Source organism: Cinclus cinclus, chromosome 24, assembly GCF_963662255.1.
Source record: "Cinclus cinclus chromosome 24, bCinCin1.1, whole genome shotgun sequence".
Lineage (NCBI taxonomy): Eukaryota > Metazoa > Chordata > Aves > Passeriformes > Cinclidae > Cinclus > Cinclus cinclus.
In genome coordinates, this window is record NC_085069.1 from 6,431,112 (window position 1) to 6,444,922 (window position 13,811).

The 13,811-nt window shown below is 49.9% G+C and overlaps 2 protein-coding genes across 2 annotated transcripts; both read right to left on the reverse strand.

The window, feature by feature from the left end:
• Positions 1 to 1,586: 1,586 nt before the first annotated feature.
• On the reverse strand, positions 1,587 to 4,816 carry ATP5MC1 (ATP synthase membrane subunit c locus 1). The gene is made up of 5 exons (XM_062508378.1): positions 4,734 to 4,816; positions 4,114 to 4,162; positions 3,444 to 3,521; positions 3,090 to 3,268; positions 1,587 to 1,770 (listed from the first exon to the last, which is right to left on the reverse strand). The coding sequence occupies exons 2-5, from the start codon at positions 4,150 to 4,152 to the stop codon at positions 1,656 to 1,658; spliced, it is 411 nt and encodes a 136-aa protein (XP_062364362.1). The 5' UTR covers positions 4,153 to 4,162; positions 4,734 to 4,816; the 3' UTR covers positions 1,587 to 1,655.
• Positions 4,817 to 5,837: 1,021 nt separating this feature from the next.
• Positions 5,838 to 13,137, reverse strand: GIP (gastric inhibitory polypeptide). The gene is made up of 4 exons (XM_062508046.1): positions 13,046 to 13,137; positions 10,579 to 10,725; positions 9,216 to 9,347; positions 5,838 to 6,696 (listed from the first exon to the last, which is right to left on the reverse strand). The coding sequence occupies exons 1-4, from the start codon at positions 13,132 to 13,134 to the stop codon at positions 6,600 to 6,602; spliced, it is 465 nt and encodes a 154-aa protein (XP_062364030.1). The 5' UTR covers positions 13,135 to 13,137; the 3' UTR covers positions 5,838 to 6,599.
• Between the last annotated feature and the right edge of the window lie 674 nt (positions 13,138 to 13,811).

Genomic DNA, 13,811 nt, shown 5'->3' on the forward strand with positions numbered 1-13,811 from the left:
ACATTCCTGGAGCGTCCCAGGCGAGCTCGGCCATTCCAGCTCCAAGGACACCGCTGCTTCCCGGGGATGCAGGGAATTCCGACCCGGATTCCCAGAGAGGATAAACGTAACTCAGCTCCCAGGTAACGCTGTCCTGTTCTCCAGGAGGATTCCCCAAGACCTGGCCCTGCTTTAGGTTCACCAATTCCTGCCCAGAATCCTGGGAATTTCCCTCTCCAGCTCAGCGAGAACACTGAGCTTCTCTTTCCACAGCCATGTTTTTCCAAATCTTGGAACTTTTAAAGCCGAGCTCCCCTCAGCACCTTCCCCTCCCAGGAATTCCATCCATTCCCTGTGTCCCTTTCCCAGGAATGCCCCCAAACCCAGCCTTGTGTCCCATTCCTATTCCCAGGAATGTCCCCAAACAGAGCCACCCATCCCAGTGTCCCATGTCCCATTCCCAATCCCTGTGTCCCATTCCCAGTGTCCCATGTCCCATGTCCCATTCCCATTCCCTGTGTCCCAATCCCATTCCCCTGTATCCCAATCCCATTCCCCTGTATCCCAATCCCATTCCCCTGTATCCCATTCCCATTCCCAGTGTCCCATTCCCATTCCCCATGTCCCAATCCCATTCCCCTGTATCCCATTCCCAGTGTCCCAATCCCATTCCCCCGTATCCCATTCCCAATCCCCGTATCCCATTCCCATTCCCCTGTATCCCAATCCCAATCCCAGGAAGGTCTCAGCCAGTGCCTGAGGCTCTGGGCACAAGGAGTGGCTGCACTCATTAATTTAATTACTTCAAGAGGATAATGAGCCAAGCTCCCTCCGGGCTCCCTTTCCTTAAAGGAGTGGCTGCCTCACCCAAAATCCCAGGATTTGGGTGGGACTTGGGAATTCTTCTTCCAAGTTTTTAAAAGGATGAGGCACAGGAGTAAAAATGCCCTCAGCTCCGGGGTTTTTGTGGGAACTTTGCTTTGAGGAGGGACTTGACAGCTCCATGGTGAGAATTCCCAGAATGGGGACAATTCCTGGGAATTCCCTTCCGCCCAACCCCTGTCCTGGGATTCTGGAATGGTTTGTGTGTGGAAGGACCTTAAATCCCATCCAAGGACATCCCAGGGACAGGGCAGCCACAGATTCCCAGGAATTCCAACTTCAACCTCCTCTCCCGGAGCTCTGTTTTCCCAGGACCCAATTTTGGGGAGATTTCTGCAGATTTGAGTCAACTCCACCTTTGTTTTCCATCCCAGAGCTGGGATTTTCCACCCAGGCCAAAATCTTCCCCAGAAGGTGAAAAATAAAGAGGAAAAAAAAAAAAATCCCCAAAGCAGCAATTTCTTTTTTCCTCAGGGAATTCCATCCCAGCCCCCAAAAAGAAGGAATTCTCCCCAATAACCAACCCCAACCCCTGCTTTCCCAGGACCCAATTCTGGAGGGGATTTTGGCAGATTTGAACTGACTCCACCTTAAAGTTTTCCACCCCATTCCTCATCCCACAGCTGGGATTTTCCACGCAGGTCAAAAGGAAAAAAAAAAAAAAAAAAAAAAAAATCTCCCCCGGGAAGTGAAAAATAAAAGGAAGAAACATCGGCAAGGAGGGATTTGAGTAGAGAAATCCTTGTTTTACTGGTGAGGCTGGAGGAGGAGAGGCCGGGCAGCCCCTGGAGCTGTCACATGGCAAAGAGGATCAGGAATGCCACCATCAAACAGAAGAGCCCCATGGCCTCGGACAGAGCGAAGCCCAGGATGGCGTAGGAGAAGAGCTGCTGCTTCAGGGAGGGGTTCCTGGCACGGGGAAACGGGAGAGAAAACAGGGAATGAGGCCCCAAACGTGGGAATAGAAACAGGGAATGAGGCCCCAAACGTGGGAATAGAAACAGGGAATGAGGCCCCAAACGTGGGAATAGAAACAGGGAATGAGGCCCCAAACGTGGGAATAGAAACAGGGAATGAGGCCCCAAACGTGGGAATAGAAACAGGGAATGAGGCCCCAAACGTGGGAATAGAAACAGGGAATGAGGCCCTAAAGCAGGGAATAAAAACAGGGAATGAGGCCCCAAACGTGGGAATAGAAACAGGGAATGAGGCCCTAAAGCAGGGAATAGAAACAGGGAATGAGGCCCCAAACGTGGGAATAGAAACAGGGAATGAGGCCCCAAACGTGGGAATAGAAACAGGGAATGAGGCCCCAAACGTGGGAATAGAAACAGGGAATGAGGCCCCAAACGTGGGAATAGAAACAGGGAATGAGGCCCCAAACGTGGGAATAGAAACAGGGAATCAGGCCCCAAACCAGGGAATAAAAACAGGGAATGAGGCCCCAAACCAGGGAATAGAAACAGGGAATGAGGCCCTAAAGCAGGGAATAAACCCAGGTATTCCCAGGATTGGAAGCCCAGAGCAGTGGCAGTGCAGGGAGCAGCTGGGATGGGATGGGACCCACGGGATGGGATCCATGGGATATCCAGGGCTTTACCCTGTTTTTAGGGATGTTAAACCCTGGATCCAGTTTTAGAGGAATGGGGGACCAGTTTAAAGGATCATTTTTAGGGAAGAGGGGACCATTTTTAATGGAACAGGGGACCTTTTTAAAGGATCATTTTTAGGGGAAGAGGGGACCTTTTTAGGGGAGGAGGGGACGTTTTTAGAGTCTCATTTTACAGGGAAGAAGGGACCATTTCCAAGGACCATCTTTAGGGGATGAAGGGACCATTTTCAAGGACCATCTTTAGGGGAAGAAGGGACAATTTTTAGGGGAAGGAAGGACCATTTCCAAGGACCATCTTTAGGGGAAGAAGGGACCATTTCCAAGGACCATTTTTAGGGGATGAAGGGACCATTGCCAAGAACCATCTTTAGGGGAAGAAAGGACAATTTTCAAGAACCATCTTCAGGGGATGAAGGGACCATTTCCAAGGACCATTTTTAAGGGAAGAAGGGACCATTTTTAGGGGAAGAAGGGACCATTTTTAGGGGAAGAAGGGACCATTTCCAAGGGAATGCTGGATCACCACGCTCATTCTATCCCCGGAATGTTGCTCCCTGACAGCACCTCCCCTTTCCCCCGACCCCCGGGGAACAGCCCCGAGCCCCCAGCCCCTGACCTGGCGTAGCCGATGATGAGGCTCCCGAACACGGTGCCGATCCCCGCCCCCGAACCCGCCACGCCCACGGTGGCGGCGCCGGCCCCGATGAATTTGGCGGCGGTGTCGATGTCCCGGGACACAGCGGTGCTGTGGAACGGCCTCGGGGACGGCACGGGACAGGGCACAGCCGGGGACACCTGCGGGGACAGACGGGGACAGCTCAGGGGACGGCTCAGGGCTGGCGCTCAGCGTGGCAGGGTAGGGGTTGGTCCTGAATCAACGGGATGAGGATAGGGGTGAAGGATCAGGATGAGGATGGAAGGTGAAGGATGAAGGATGGGGATCAGCCCAAAGCCTCATCGCCAGTCTCACCTGTGCAGTCTGAGCCTCAGGCCTGCTGAACACAGCCACGGACACGGGCCTGGCCAGGGCCCGGGAGCAGCAGCGGAACTGCAGGGACAGGGACAGGGACAGCTCAGGAACCTCCAGCCCATCCCCAGAGCCCCAGCCCCCTCTGCAGGGAGAGCTTCTCCCCAAAATCCATCCCAAACCCCTGCAGCCACTCCCTGGGAGCAGAGAGCCGTGTTCCCTCAGGAAAACCCAGCATGGAAATCCCCCCAAAACATCCCAACAGTGCCACAAGACTGGAAAATAAAGGGTTGTTAATGGAGGCTGTTTCTATTTCAGCCACTTGGATCAAGCCCACCAGTAATTCCACACACCCCAGGCTGAGCTCAGCGAGCTGTCAGCCCCAGAAATTCCAACATTCCCACATTTCTTCCTGGAAAGAAAGGGATTCCTGAGTGGAAATCCAGGAGTTCCAGCTGGGAGCAGCCCTGGGCCTTGCAGCTCAGTGCCAGCCACTCACATGGTGTCACCAGAGGTCACCTTGTTCCCCTCCTCCTTTAACCCGGGTTAAAACAACCCCCGGGTCCCAGCTGAGCCTGGGGTGTGCAGGAAGGGCTTCGGCACCAAAGGCCAGGGAAGGAATCCCAAATTCCCCGCGGGAATGAGCCCAGCCCTGCCAGGGAAGGGCACCTACCAGCACCGGGGAGCCGAGGAGCGCCACGGGAGCCTGCATTTTGCTGGATCTACAACAAATCAAGAGCAAAATAAACCAAAAGCCAGAGGGATTCCCGGTGTTACTGTCCCCAGGCCGCCCCCTCCGGGGTCACACATCTCAGCTGTCCCCAAGGCTTTGTCCCATTGACCCCGCGGTGTCCCCAAGGCTTTGTCCCATTGACCCCGCGGTGTCCCCGAGGTTTTAACCTCGCCGTGTCCCCAGCTCTCCCCAAGGCTTTGCCCCCCTCGGATCCCCAAGGTTTTAACCTCATCGTGTCCCCGGCTGTCCCCAAGGCGTTATCCCCATCGCGTTCCCAAGACCTTGCCCCCCCCCCCCTCGTGTCCCCGGCTGTCCTCAGGGCTCTGCCGTCCGTGTCCCCCGCTGTCCCCTCGGCCCTGCCCGTTAATCCCCGCTCGGTGCCTTCCCCGGGCTCAGCCCCAGCTCAGCTCCTCCCGCCCTCCTTCCCACACCGGCGCCCTCACGACCCCCTGAGGGCAGCACAGGCCCCAGCGCCCGTCTGGCAGGGAAGGGCACGACCCCAGCGGGGAGCGGCCGGAGGCGGCGAGCACCGGCCCGGCCCGGCCCGGCCCGGCTCCCACCTGCGCGGGGTCCGCTCGGGCCGGCGGCGGCGGCGGCTCTGCGGGGAGCGTCACCTTGGCCGTGTCCCCGCCGGCGTCCTCCGCGCCCATTGGCTGCCGCCGCGCCCGCGCGCCCGCGTCCGCCCTTCCCATTGGCCGAGCTACGAGCAAGCCCCTCCCTCCCGCATCCGGGGACGGCGGGAAGGAGGGGGAGGGAGGGGCAGGAAGGCGGGCGGTGATTGGTGGGTTGCGGACGCTGGGCGCTCGCCGATTGGATGAAGCGGCTGTCAATCAGGAGGTGGGCGGGAAAAGGGCGGGCTCCGTCCTGAGGGAGGGTTGGAGACGGTGGAAAATACGGGGGGAGAAGGGAAGGAATGTGGGAGCAGGGGAGGATTTGTGGGGTCAGGGGTGGTACTGTGCAGTCAAGGAAGGATTTGTGGGGTCAGGGGATGTTCTGTGGGAGCAGGGGAGGATTTGTGGGGTCAAGGAAGGATTTGTGGGGTCAGGGGATGTTCTGTGGGAGCAGGGGAGGATTTGTGGGGTCAGGGGATGTTCTGTGGGAGCAGGGGAGGATTTGTGGGGTCAGGGGTGGTACTGTGGGATCAGGGGAAGATTTTTGGGACCAGAGAAGGTTTTTGGGACAAGAGAAGGATTTGTAGGGCCAGAGAAGATCCTGTGGGACCAGGTGAGGTTTTTTTTTGACCAGGGAAGGTTCTGTGGGACAAGGGAAGGATTTGTGAGACCAGGGAATGATTTTTGGGATCAATGAAGGGTTTTTGGAACCAGACAGTGTTCTGTGGGACCAAGGAAGGATTTATGGGACCAGAGAAGGATTTGTAAGACCAGAGAAATTTTTTTTTTGACCAGGGGAGATTCTGTGGAACCAAGAAAGGTTTTATGGGACCAAGGAAGGTTTTTGGGAGCAGAGAAGGATTTGTGGAGATGTCCCAACCTGGAAGGGAGCAGAGAGGGATCCTTCACCAGGAGATTTGGGGACAGGACACGGAGCAGTAGGTACAGATTGAAACAGGGGAAATTTATTTGGGACATCAAATATTTATTTGGGATATCAGGATGGAATTCCCAGAGGAATGTCCAAATCCAGCTTGGTGTCCCTGGATGGGTTTTAGGACCCCTTCCAAACCATTCCAGCATTCCCAGGATGTTTATTTGGGATTTCCATGATGTTTTAAACCCCAGATCTTATTGATGGAATTAATAACAGTTATTAATTTGAATTAAATTCCTTTATTTCATGAGGAAAACGCTCCCAGGGGAAAAATCCTGCTGGCCGTGGGATGAGGTGGGAATTCCATGGAAAGTTCTGGAGCTACGCAGTCCTGGCAGGGGGAAAAAAAGCACAAAAAATTCCTAAAAATTCCTGTGGAAACACCCTTAAAAAAAAAAAAAAAAAGTAATTTTATTGATCCAATTTCCCCCCATGGAACCTGTGGATCCCTGGGCATCCAAAGGGATTCCCAGTGGGAAAACCCTGGAATTTTGGGGGGAAACAGATTTGAAAAAAGAGTTTTCCTGCAAGGACAGGGAGCTTTCTCTTATTCCCAATTTTGATTTGTTCAGTAAATTATTAATTCTCCTTTTTTTTTTTTTTTTTTTTGACTTCCCCATTGCAAAATTTCGCCAGCACCTCTTTCCAGAGATTTTTGGGGATTTTTGTCTCTGTTTTATTGCAGGAATTACATTTTTCCATTAAAAATAAGGGAATGTGGCAGGAATGGCTGGAAATTTTTTTTTTTTTTTTTTTTTTTTGTGGGAGTTGCCTGAAATAATTTTAGAAAATCGGTCATTATGTGGGAATGTGATTCCCCCTCCCCACCCCCAAAAAAAGACACTAAAATTTTTGGGGATAAAGGGATTTTCAGGAGCTCACGTGGTCCTGCAGAGCTCGCCAGACATCAGCCACGTCAGGAATTCCTGCTCCAAAAATTCCCTCAGGCCCTCGGAGCCTTCCAGAGCTGGAAAACTGCAAAAAAAATATATATAAAAAAATATATATATAAAATAAAAATAATTCCATTTTCTGTGGAAATAGTTCAAGGGGAAAAAAAAAAAAATCCCCATTTTTAACATCCCCTTCTCCCAGTCCTAAATTCACAGGGAATTTTGCAAATCCTCCCAAATTCTGTAAAAAAGAACAAACAAATCCCCCCAAATTCCATTAAAAAAAAAAAAAAAAAACAACCCCACAACCAAAAAATACCTGGAAATTCTGTACAAAACACAACACAACCCTTGTTTCAATTAAAAAAAAAACCAAAAAGCAAAGAAATATTCCCAGGTTTGATAAACAAAAACAAATTCCCCAATTCTGTAAAAAACACCAAAAAAAAATCCCCCCAAATTCTGTACCAAACCCAAAGAAATCCCCCCCAAATTCCATTAAAAAAAAATCTCCAAAAATACCCAGAAATTCTGTACGAAACAAATCCCCACGAATTCCATAAAAAAAACCCCTCAAAATACACCAGATTTTGTAGAAAAGCCAAAAAATCCCTAAATTTCAGTTGAAAAAACAAACAAAAAAAAAAATCCCTGCAGATTCTGTACAAAACCCAACAAATCACCAGAAATTCCATAAAAAAACCTACAAAAATGCCCAGAAAATCTGTACGAAACACATCAAATTCCCCCGAATTCCATTTAAAAAACCCCCAAAAATCACGAAAAACTCCATTAAAAAACCTCAAAAAAATCCCCAAAAATTCCATGAAAAAACCCCAAAAAATCCCCCAAAATTCCATTTAAAAAAAACCAAAAAAATCCCCAAAAAATCCATGAAAAAACTCCAATAAATCCCCAAAAATTCCATTAAATAAAACAAGAAATCCCCAAATATTCCATTAAAACACAAAAACATCCCGAAAAATTCCATTAGAAAACCCCCAAAGAATCCCCAAAAATGCCATTTAAAAAAACCAAAAATCCCGAATAATTCCATTAAAAAACCCCAAAAACTCCCCAAAAATTTAATTTAAAAATCTCAAAAAATCCAAAAAAATCCAAAAAACCCCCCAAAAATATCCCAAAAATGCCATTTAAAAAAACCAAAAAATCCCAAAAAATTCCATTAAAAACCTTCAAAAAAATCCCAAAAAAATACATTAAAAAACCCCAAAAAATCCCCAAAAATTCAATTGAAAAACCCCCAAAAAATCCCAATAAATTCCATTAAAAAACCTCAAAAAATCCCCAAAAATTCCATGAAAAAACCCCAAAAAATCCCCAAAAATTCCATGAAAAAAACCCCAAAAAATCCCCAAAAATTCCATTAAAAACCTCAAAAAATCCCCAAAAATTCAATTTAAAAAACCCCAAAATCCCCAAAAATTCAATTTAAAAACCTCAAAAAAATCCCAAAAAATTCCGTGAAAAAAAAACCTCAAAAAATCCCCAAAAATTCAATTAAAAAAAAAGTCCCAAAATCCCCAAAAAATTCCATTTAAAAAACCCCAAAAAATCCCAAAAAATTCCATTAAAAAACCCAAAAATCCCCAAAAATTCAATTAAAAAAAACCCAAAAATCCCGAAAAATTCAATTTAAAAACCCCAAAAAATCCCCAAAAATTCCATTAAAAAACCTCAAAAAATCCCCAAAAATTCCATTAAAAAACCTCAAAAAAATCCCCAAAAATTCAATTTCAAAACCCCAAAAAATCCCCAAAAATTCCATTAAAAAACCCCAAAAAATCCCCAAAAATTCCATTAAAAGACCCCAAGAAATCCCAAAAATTAAATTTAAAAACGTCAAAAAATCCCCATAAATTCCATTAAAAAACTTCAAAAAATCTCCAAAAATTCCATTAAAAACCTCAAATAATCCCCAAAAATTCCATGAAAAAAACCCAAAAAAATCCCAAAAATTCCATTTAAAAACCCAAAAAAATCCCCAAAAATTAAATTTAAAAACCCCAAAAAATACCCAAAAATTCAATTTAAAAACCCCAAAAAATCCCCAAAAATTATATTTAAAAACCCCAAAAAATCCCCAAAAATTCCATGAAAAAAACCCCAAAAAAATCCCAAAAATTCAATTTAAAAACCCCAAAAAATCCCCAAAAATTCCATTAAAAAACCTCAAAAAAATCCCAAAAATTCAATTTAAAAACCCCAATAAATCCCCAAAAATTCCATTAAAAAACCTCAAAAAATCCCCAAAAATTCAATTAAAAACCCCAAAAAATCCCCAAAAATTCCATGAAAAAAAACCCAAAAAAATCCCAAAAATTAAATTTAAAAACCCCAAAAAATCCCCAAAAATTCCATTAAAAAACCTCAAAAAATCCCCAAAAATTCAATTAAAAACCCAAAAAAATCCCCAAAAATTCCATGAAAAAAACCCCAAAAAATCCCCAAAAATTCCATTTAAAAAACCCAAAAATCCCCAAAAATTCCATTAAAAAACCCCCAAAAATCCCCCAAAACCCCCCACATCCCCCAAATTCCCAGGCAATCGCTGCATCCCGGTTTTTCCTCCCTCCCCACCTTTGTTTTTCCTTGTTTTTCCAAAGCCACTCCAGGAAATCCGGAGCTCCTCGAGCTCCCAAATCCAATTTTTGTCCCTCCGGGGTCGCTTTTTGGGGCTCGGCCTCTCTCTTGAACGGCTCCACGGCGTCACTGGGAAAGGAAAAACCGGGAAAAATCCCAGCTCGTCCCAAAAATCCACGAGAGGGTGCCAGAATTCCACATTTCCACCCTGCCATCCATTCCCTCCTTTCCAGCGGTTTGGGGGGAAAAGTGGGAAAATCCCGATGTTCTGCCAGGAGAGAACGGCTGGGCTGCTGGGAATTCGGGAATTCGGGAATTCGGGAGTTTGGGAATTCGGGAGTTCGGTAGTTTGGGAATCTGGGAATTCGGGAATTCAGGAATTCGGGAGATTAGGAATTCGGGAGTTTGGGAATCTGGGAATTCAGGAATTTGGGAGTTCGGGAGTTTGGGAATTCGGGAATTCGGGAATTTGGGAGTTCGGGAATTCAGGAGTTCGGGAGTTCGGGAATTCGGGAATTCGGGAGATTAGGAATTCAGGAATTCGGGAGTTTGGGAAGCTGGGAATTCAGGAATTTGGGAGTTTGGGAATTTGGGAATTCGGGAGTTTGGGAATCTGGGAATTCAGGAATTCGGGAGTTCGGGAGTTTGGGAATTCAGGAATTCGGGAGTTCGGGAATTCAGGAGTTCGGGAATCTGGGAGTTCAGGAATTCGGGAGTTCAGGAATTCGGGAGTTCGGGAATTCAGGAGTTCGGGAATCTGGGAGTTCAGGAATTTGGGAATTCAGGAGTTCGGTAGTTTGGGAATCTGGGAATTCAGGAATTCAGGAATTCGGGAATTCAGGAATTCAGGAGTTTGGAAATTCAGGAGTTCGGGAATCTGGGAATTCAGGAATTCAGGAATTTGGGAATTCAGGAGTTCGGGAATTCAGGAAATTGGGAATTTGGGATTGATGAATTCGGGAAATTGGGAATTTGGGAATTCAGGGGTTTGGGAATCTGGGAATTCAGGAATTTGGGAATTTGGGATTGATGAATTGAGGAATTTGTGAAATTGGGAATTCGAGAATTCAGGAAATTGGGAATTTGGGAATCTTTGGGAATTTCTGAATTCATGAATTCAGGAATTTGGGAATCTTTGGGAATTTGGGGATTCATTAATTCATCAAGTCAGGAATTTGGGGAATTTGGGGATTCATGAATTCAGGAATTCGGGGAATTGGGAATTCAGGAATTTGGGGAATTTGGGAATCTTTGGGAATTTGGGCATTCATTAATTGATGAATTGAGGAATTTGGGGAATTTGGGAATTCTGGGATTTGGGAGCTCGGGAACTTGGGAATTGAGGAATTGGAGAACTCACTGGCTTTTCTTCTCCCTCCTGGCCAGCAGCCACTCCACAAAGTTCTTCTTGAGCACGTGGTCCATGGTCCGGCTGTAGTCACTGGCCAGGGTGGCCTCGGAATAACGGCGCAGCAGCGGCCGGGAACCGGGAACGGCCAGGCCGGAGCTGGGAACGGGGCACGGCATGGGGACAGGGAGGGAGAGGGGATCCCGTTGGGATGGGATCCTGGGATCCCGGGATCATGGGATCGTGGGATCCCGGGATGGTGGGATGGTGGGATCCTGGGATCATGGGATCATGGGATTGTGGGATCCTGGGAATGTGGGATGGTGGGATCGTGGGATCCTGGGATTGTGGGATCCTGGGAATGTGGGATCCTGGGAATGTGGGATCGTGGGATTGTGGGATCGTGGGATCGTGGGATTGTGGGATTGTGGGATCGTGGGATCGTGGGATCCTGGGAATGTGGGATCCTGGGAATGTGGGATCCTGGGATTGTGGGATTGTGGGATGGTGGGGTCATGGGATTGTGGGATCCTGGGAATGTGGGATCGTGGGATCGTGGGATTGTGGGATCGTGGGATCGTGGGATTGTGGGATTGTGGGATCGTGGGATCGTGGGATTGTGGGATTGTGGGATCGTGGGATTGTGGGATTGTGGGATTGTGGGATCGTGGGATCGTGGGATTGTGGGATTGTGGGATCGTGGGATTGTGGGATTGTGGGATCGTGGGATCCTGGGATCGTGGGATCCTGGGAATGTGGGATCGTGGGATCATGGGATCGTGGGATCCTGGGAATGTGGGATCGTGGGATCCTGGGATTGTGGGATCGTGGGATTGTGGGATCGTGGGATCGTGGGATTGTGGGATCGTGGGATTGTGGGATCGTGGGATCAAGGGATCATGGGATTGTGGGATCGTGGGATGGGATCATGGGATGGCATGGGATAATGGGGTGGGATGGGATGGGATAATGGGGTGGGATGGGATAATGGGGTGGGGTCCCATTGGGATTTGGTCACTCCTGAATCCATGGGATCAACCCTCCAGTGCAGGGAATCCATCCTGAATCCATGGAATCCTCCCCCAGTCCACAGGATACATGCTGGAGGGACTGGGAAAGGCTCCCAGATCCCAAATCCCACCTCCCAGATCCCAAATCCCACCTCCCAAATCCCAGATCCCAAATCCCACCTCCCAAATCCCAGACCCCTGCTCCCGGCTGCCCGGGACGTTCCCATTCCCCTTCCTGTTCTGTTCCCGTTCCCTCTCCCGTTCCCTCTCCTGCTCCATTCCCGTTCCCTCTCCCGTTCCCTCTCCCGTTCCCTCTCCCGTTCCCTCTCCCGTTCCCTCTCCCGTTCCCGTTCCCTCTCCCGTTCCCATTCCCGTTCCCATTCCCTCTCCCGTTCCCGCTCCCTCTCCCGTTCCCTCTCCCGTTCCCGCTCCCTCTCCCGTTCCCTCTCCCGTTCCCGTTCCCGTTCCCGTTCCCTCTCCCGTTCCCTCTCCCGTTCCCATTCCCGTTCCCATTCCCTCTCCCGTTCCCGTTCCCGTTCCCGTTCCCTCTCCCGCTCCCTCTCCCGTTCCCATTCCCGTTCCCTCTCCCGTTCCGTTCCCGTTCCCTCTCCCGTTCCCATTCCCGTTCCCTCTCCCGTTCCATTCCCGTTCCCTCTCCCGTTCCCATTCCCGTTCCCGTTCCCTCTCCCGTTCCCTCTCCCGTTCCCTCTCCCGTTCCCTCTCCCGTTCCCTCTCCCGTTCCCGTTCCCGTTCCCGTTCCCGTTCCCTCTCCCGCTCCCTCTCCCGTTCCCATTCCCGTTCCCTCTCCCGTTCCGTTCCCGTTCCCTCTCCCGTTCCCTCTCCCGTTCCCTCTCCCGTTCCCGTTCCCATTCCCGTTCCCATTCCGTCTCCCGTTCCCGTTCCCTCTCCCGTTCCCTCTCCCGTTCCCGTTCCCATTCCCGTTCCCATTCCGTCTCCCGTTCCCATTCCCTCTCCCGTTCCCTCTCCCGTTCCCGTTCCCATTCCCGTTCCCTCTCCCGTTCCCTCTCCCGTTCCCGTTCCCATTCCCGTTCCCATTCCGTCTCCCGTTCCCGTTCCCTCTCCCGTTCCCTCTCCCATTCCCGTTCCCATTCCCGTTCCCATTCCCGTTCCCATTCCGTCTCCCGTTCCCGTTCCCGTTCCCGCTCCCGCTCCCTCTCCCGTTCCCTCTCCCGTTCCCATTCCCGTTCCCGTTCCCTCTCCCGTTCCCATTCCCGTTCCCATTCCCGTTCCCGTTCCCGTTCCCGTTCCCTCTCCCGTTCCCTCTCCCGTTCCCGTTCCCTCTCCCGTTCCCGTTCCCGTTCCCATTCCCGTTCCCATTCCGTCTCCCGTTCCCGTTCCCTCTCCCGTTCCATTCCCGTTCCCTCTCCCGTTCCCGTTCCCATTCCCGTTCCCATTCCCGTTCCCATTCCATCTCCCGTTCCCGTTCCCGTTCCCGCTCCCTCTCTCACCCCGGGCCGTTCTCCTCCATGCACACCACGCCCAGCCCGGCCAGCAGCAGCGGCAGCGCCCGCAGGGACCTCAGGGACATCTTCCCCATGGGATCTCCCTCGGGAAAACCGGGATAAAACCGGGATAACGTCGGGATAAGAGCGGGACCCGCAGCGCCTGCGACGCGCGGGACAGTCGGGATGTGATTCCAGAGGGATGGGGCTGGGAATGTTCCCTCCATCCCAAACAAATCCTTCCCTCCATCCCGAAGTTTCTTCCCAACTTTCCCTGCTCTGCTCCCAAAACTTTGATGGGGATCGTGGAATTCCCGGTGGGAATTGTTTTCCCCTTTTCCCTTTTTGGGCTTTCCCTTTTCCCTTTTCCCTTTTCCCTTTTCTCTTTTCCCTTTTCCCTTTTCTGGGTTTTCCCTGTCCCAGCCTGGGCATGGAAATGTTCTGCTGGAGCAGGGAATTCTCCAGGGAATCCCAAATGTCCCGTCCTGATTTGGGAGCCTGGTCTGATTCCTGGCAGATTTTTTGGGATAGGTAAAGTTTGGGATGGGGAGTATCAGTTATGGAAAACATCCCATGGGAAGCCACGGGATGGGATCCTAAGATTTCCAAGGTTGTTTTTTTTTTAAAAATAATAATTTCCAATAATCCATAGAATTATTGGAATATGTCCCTCCCTTCCAAGGAAATCCTGCACAAAGGGATTCCCTAAAATCCAGGTTCATTCCCAGCTCCATCCCTCCCAAAAATTCCTGCACAATTCCAGCATTCCCAG

Excerpts from the sequence above, each read along its gene's own strand:
- GIP (XM_062508046.1), bottom strand. The coding sequence starts at position 13,134 with ATGGGGAAGATGTCCCTGAGGTCCCTGCGGGCGCTGCCGCTGCTGCTG. Across the intron at positions 9,348-10,578 it reads AGGAGGGAGAAGAAAAGCCA|TGACGCCGTGGAGCCGTTCA; the intron begins GTGAGTTCTCCA and ends TTCCTTTCCCAG. Across the intron at positions 6,697-9,215 it reads AAAAACAAGGAAAAACAAAG|TTTTCCAGCTCTGGAAGGCT; the intron begins GTGGGGAGGGAG and ends TTTTTTTTGCAG.
- ATP5MC1 (XM_062508378.1), bottom strand. The coding sequence starts at position 4,152 with ATGCAGGCTCCCGTGGCGCTCCTCGGCTCCCCGGTGCTG. Across the intron at positions 3,522-4,113 it reads TCCTCGGCTCCCCGGTGCTG|TTCCGCTGCTGCTCCCGGGC; the intron begins GTAGGTGCCCTT and ends CTGTCCCTGCAG. Across the intron at positions 3,269-3,443 it reads CTGAGGCTCAGACTGCACAG|GTGTCCCCGGCTGTGCCCTG; the intron begins GTGAGACTGGCG and ends CTGTCCCCGCAG.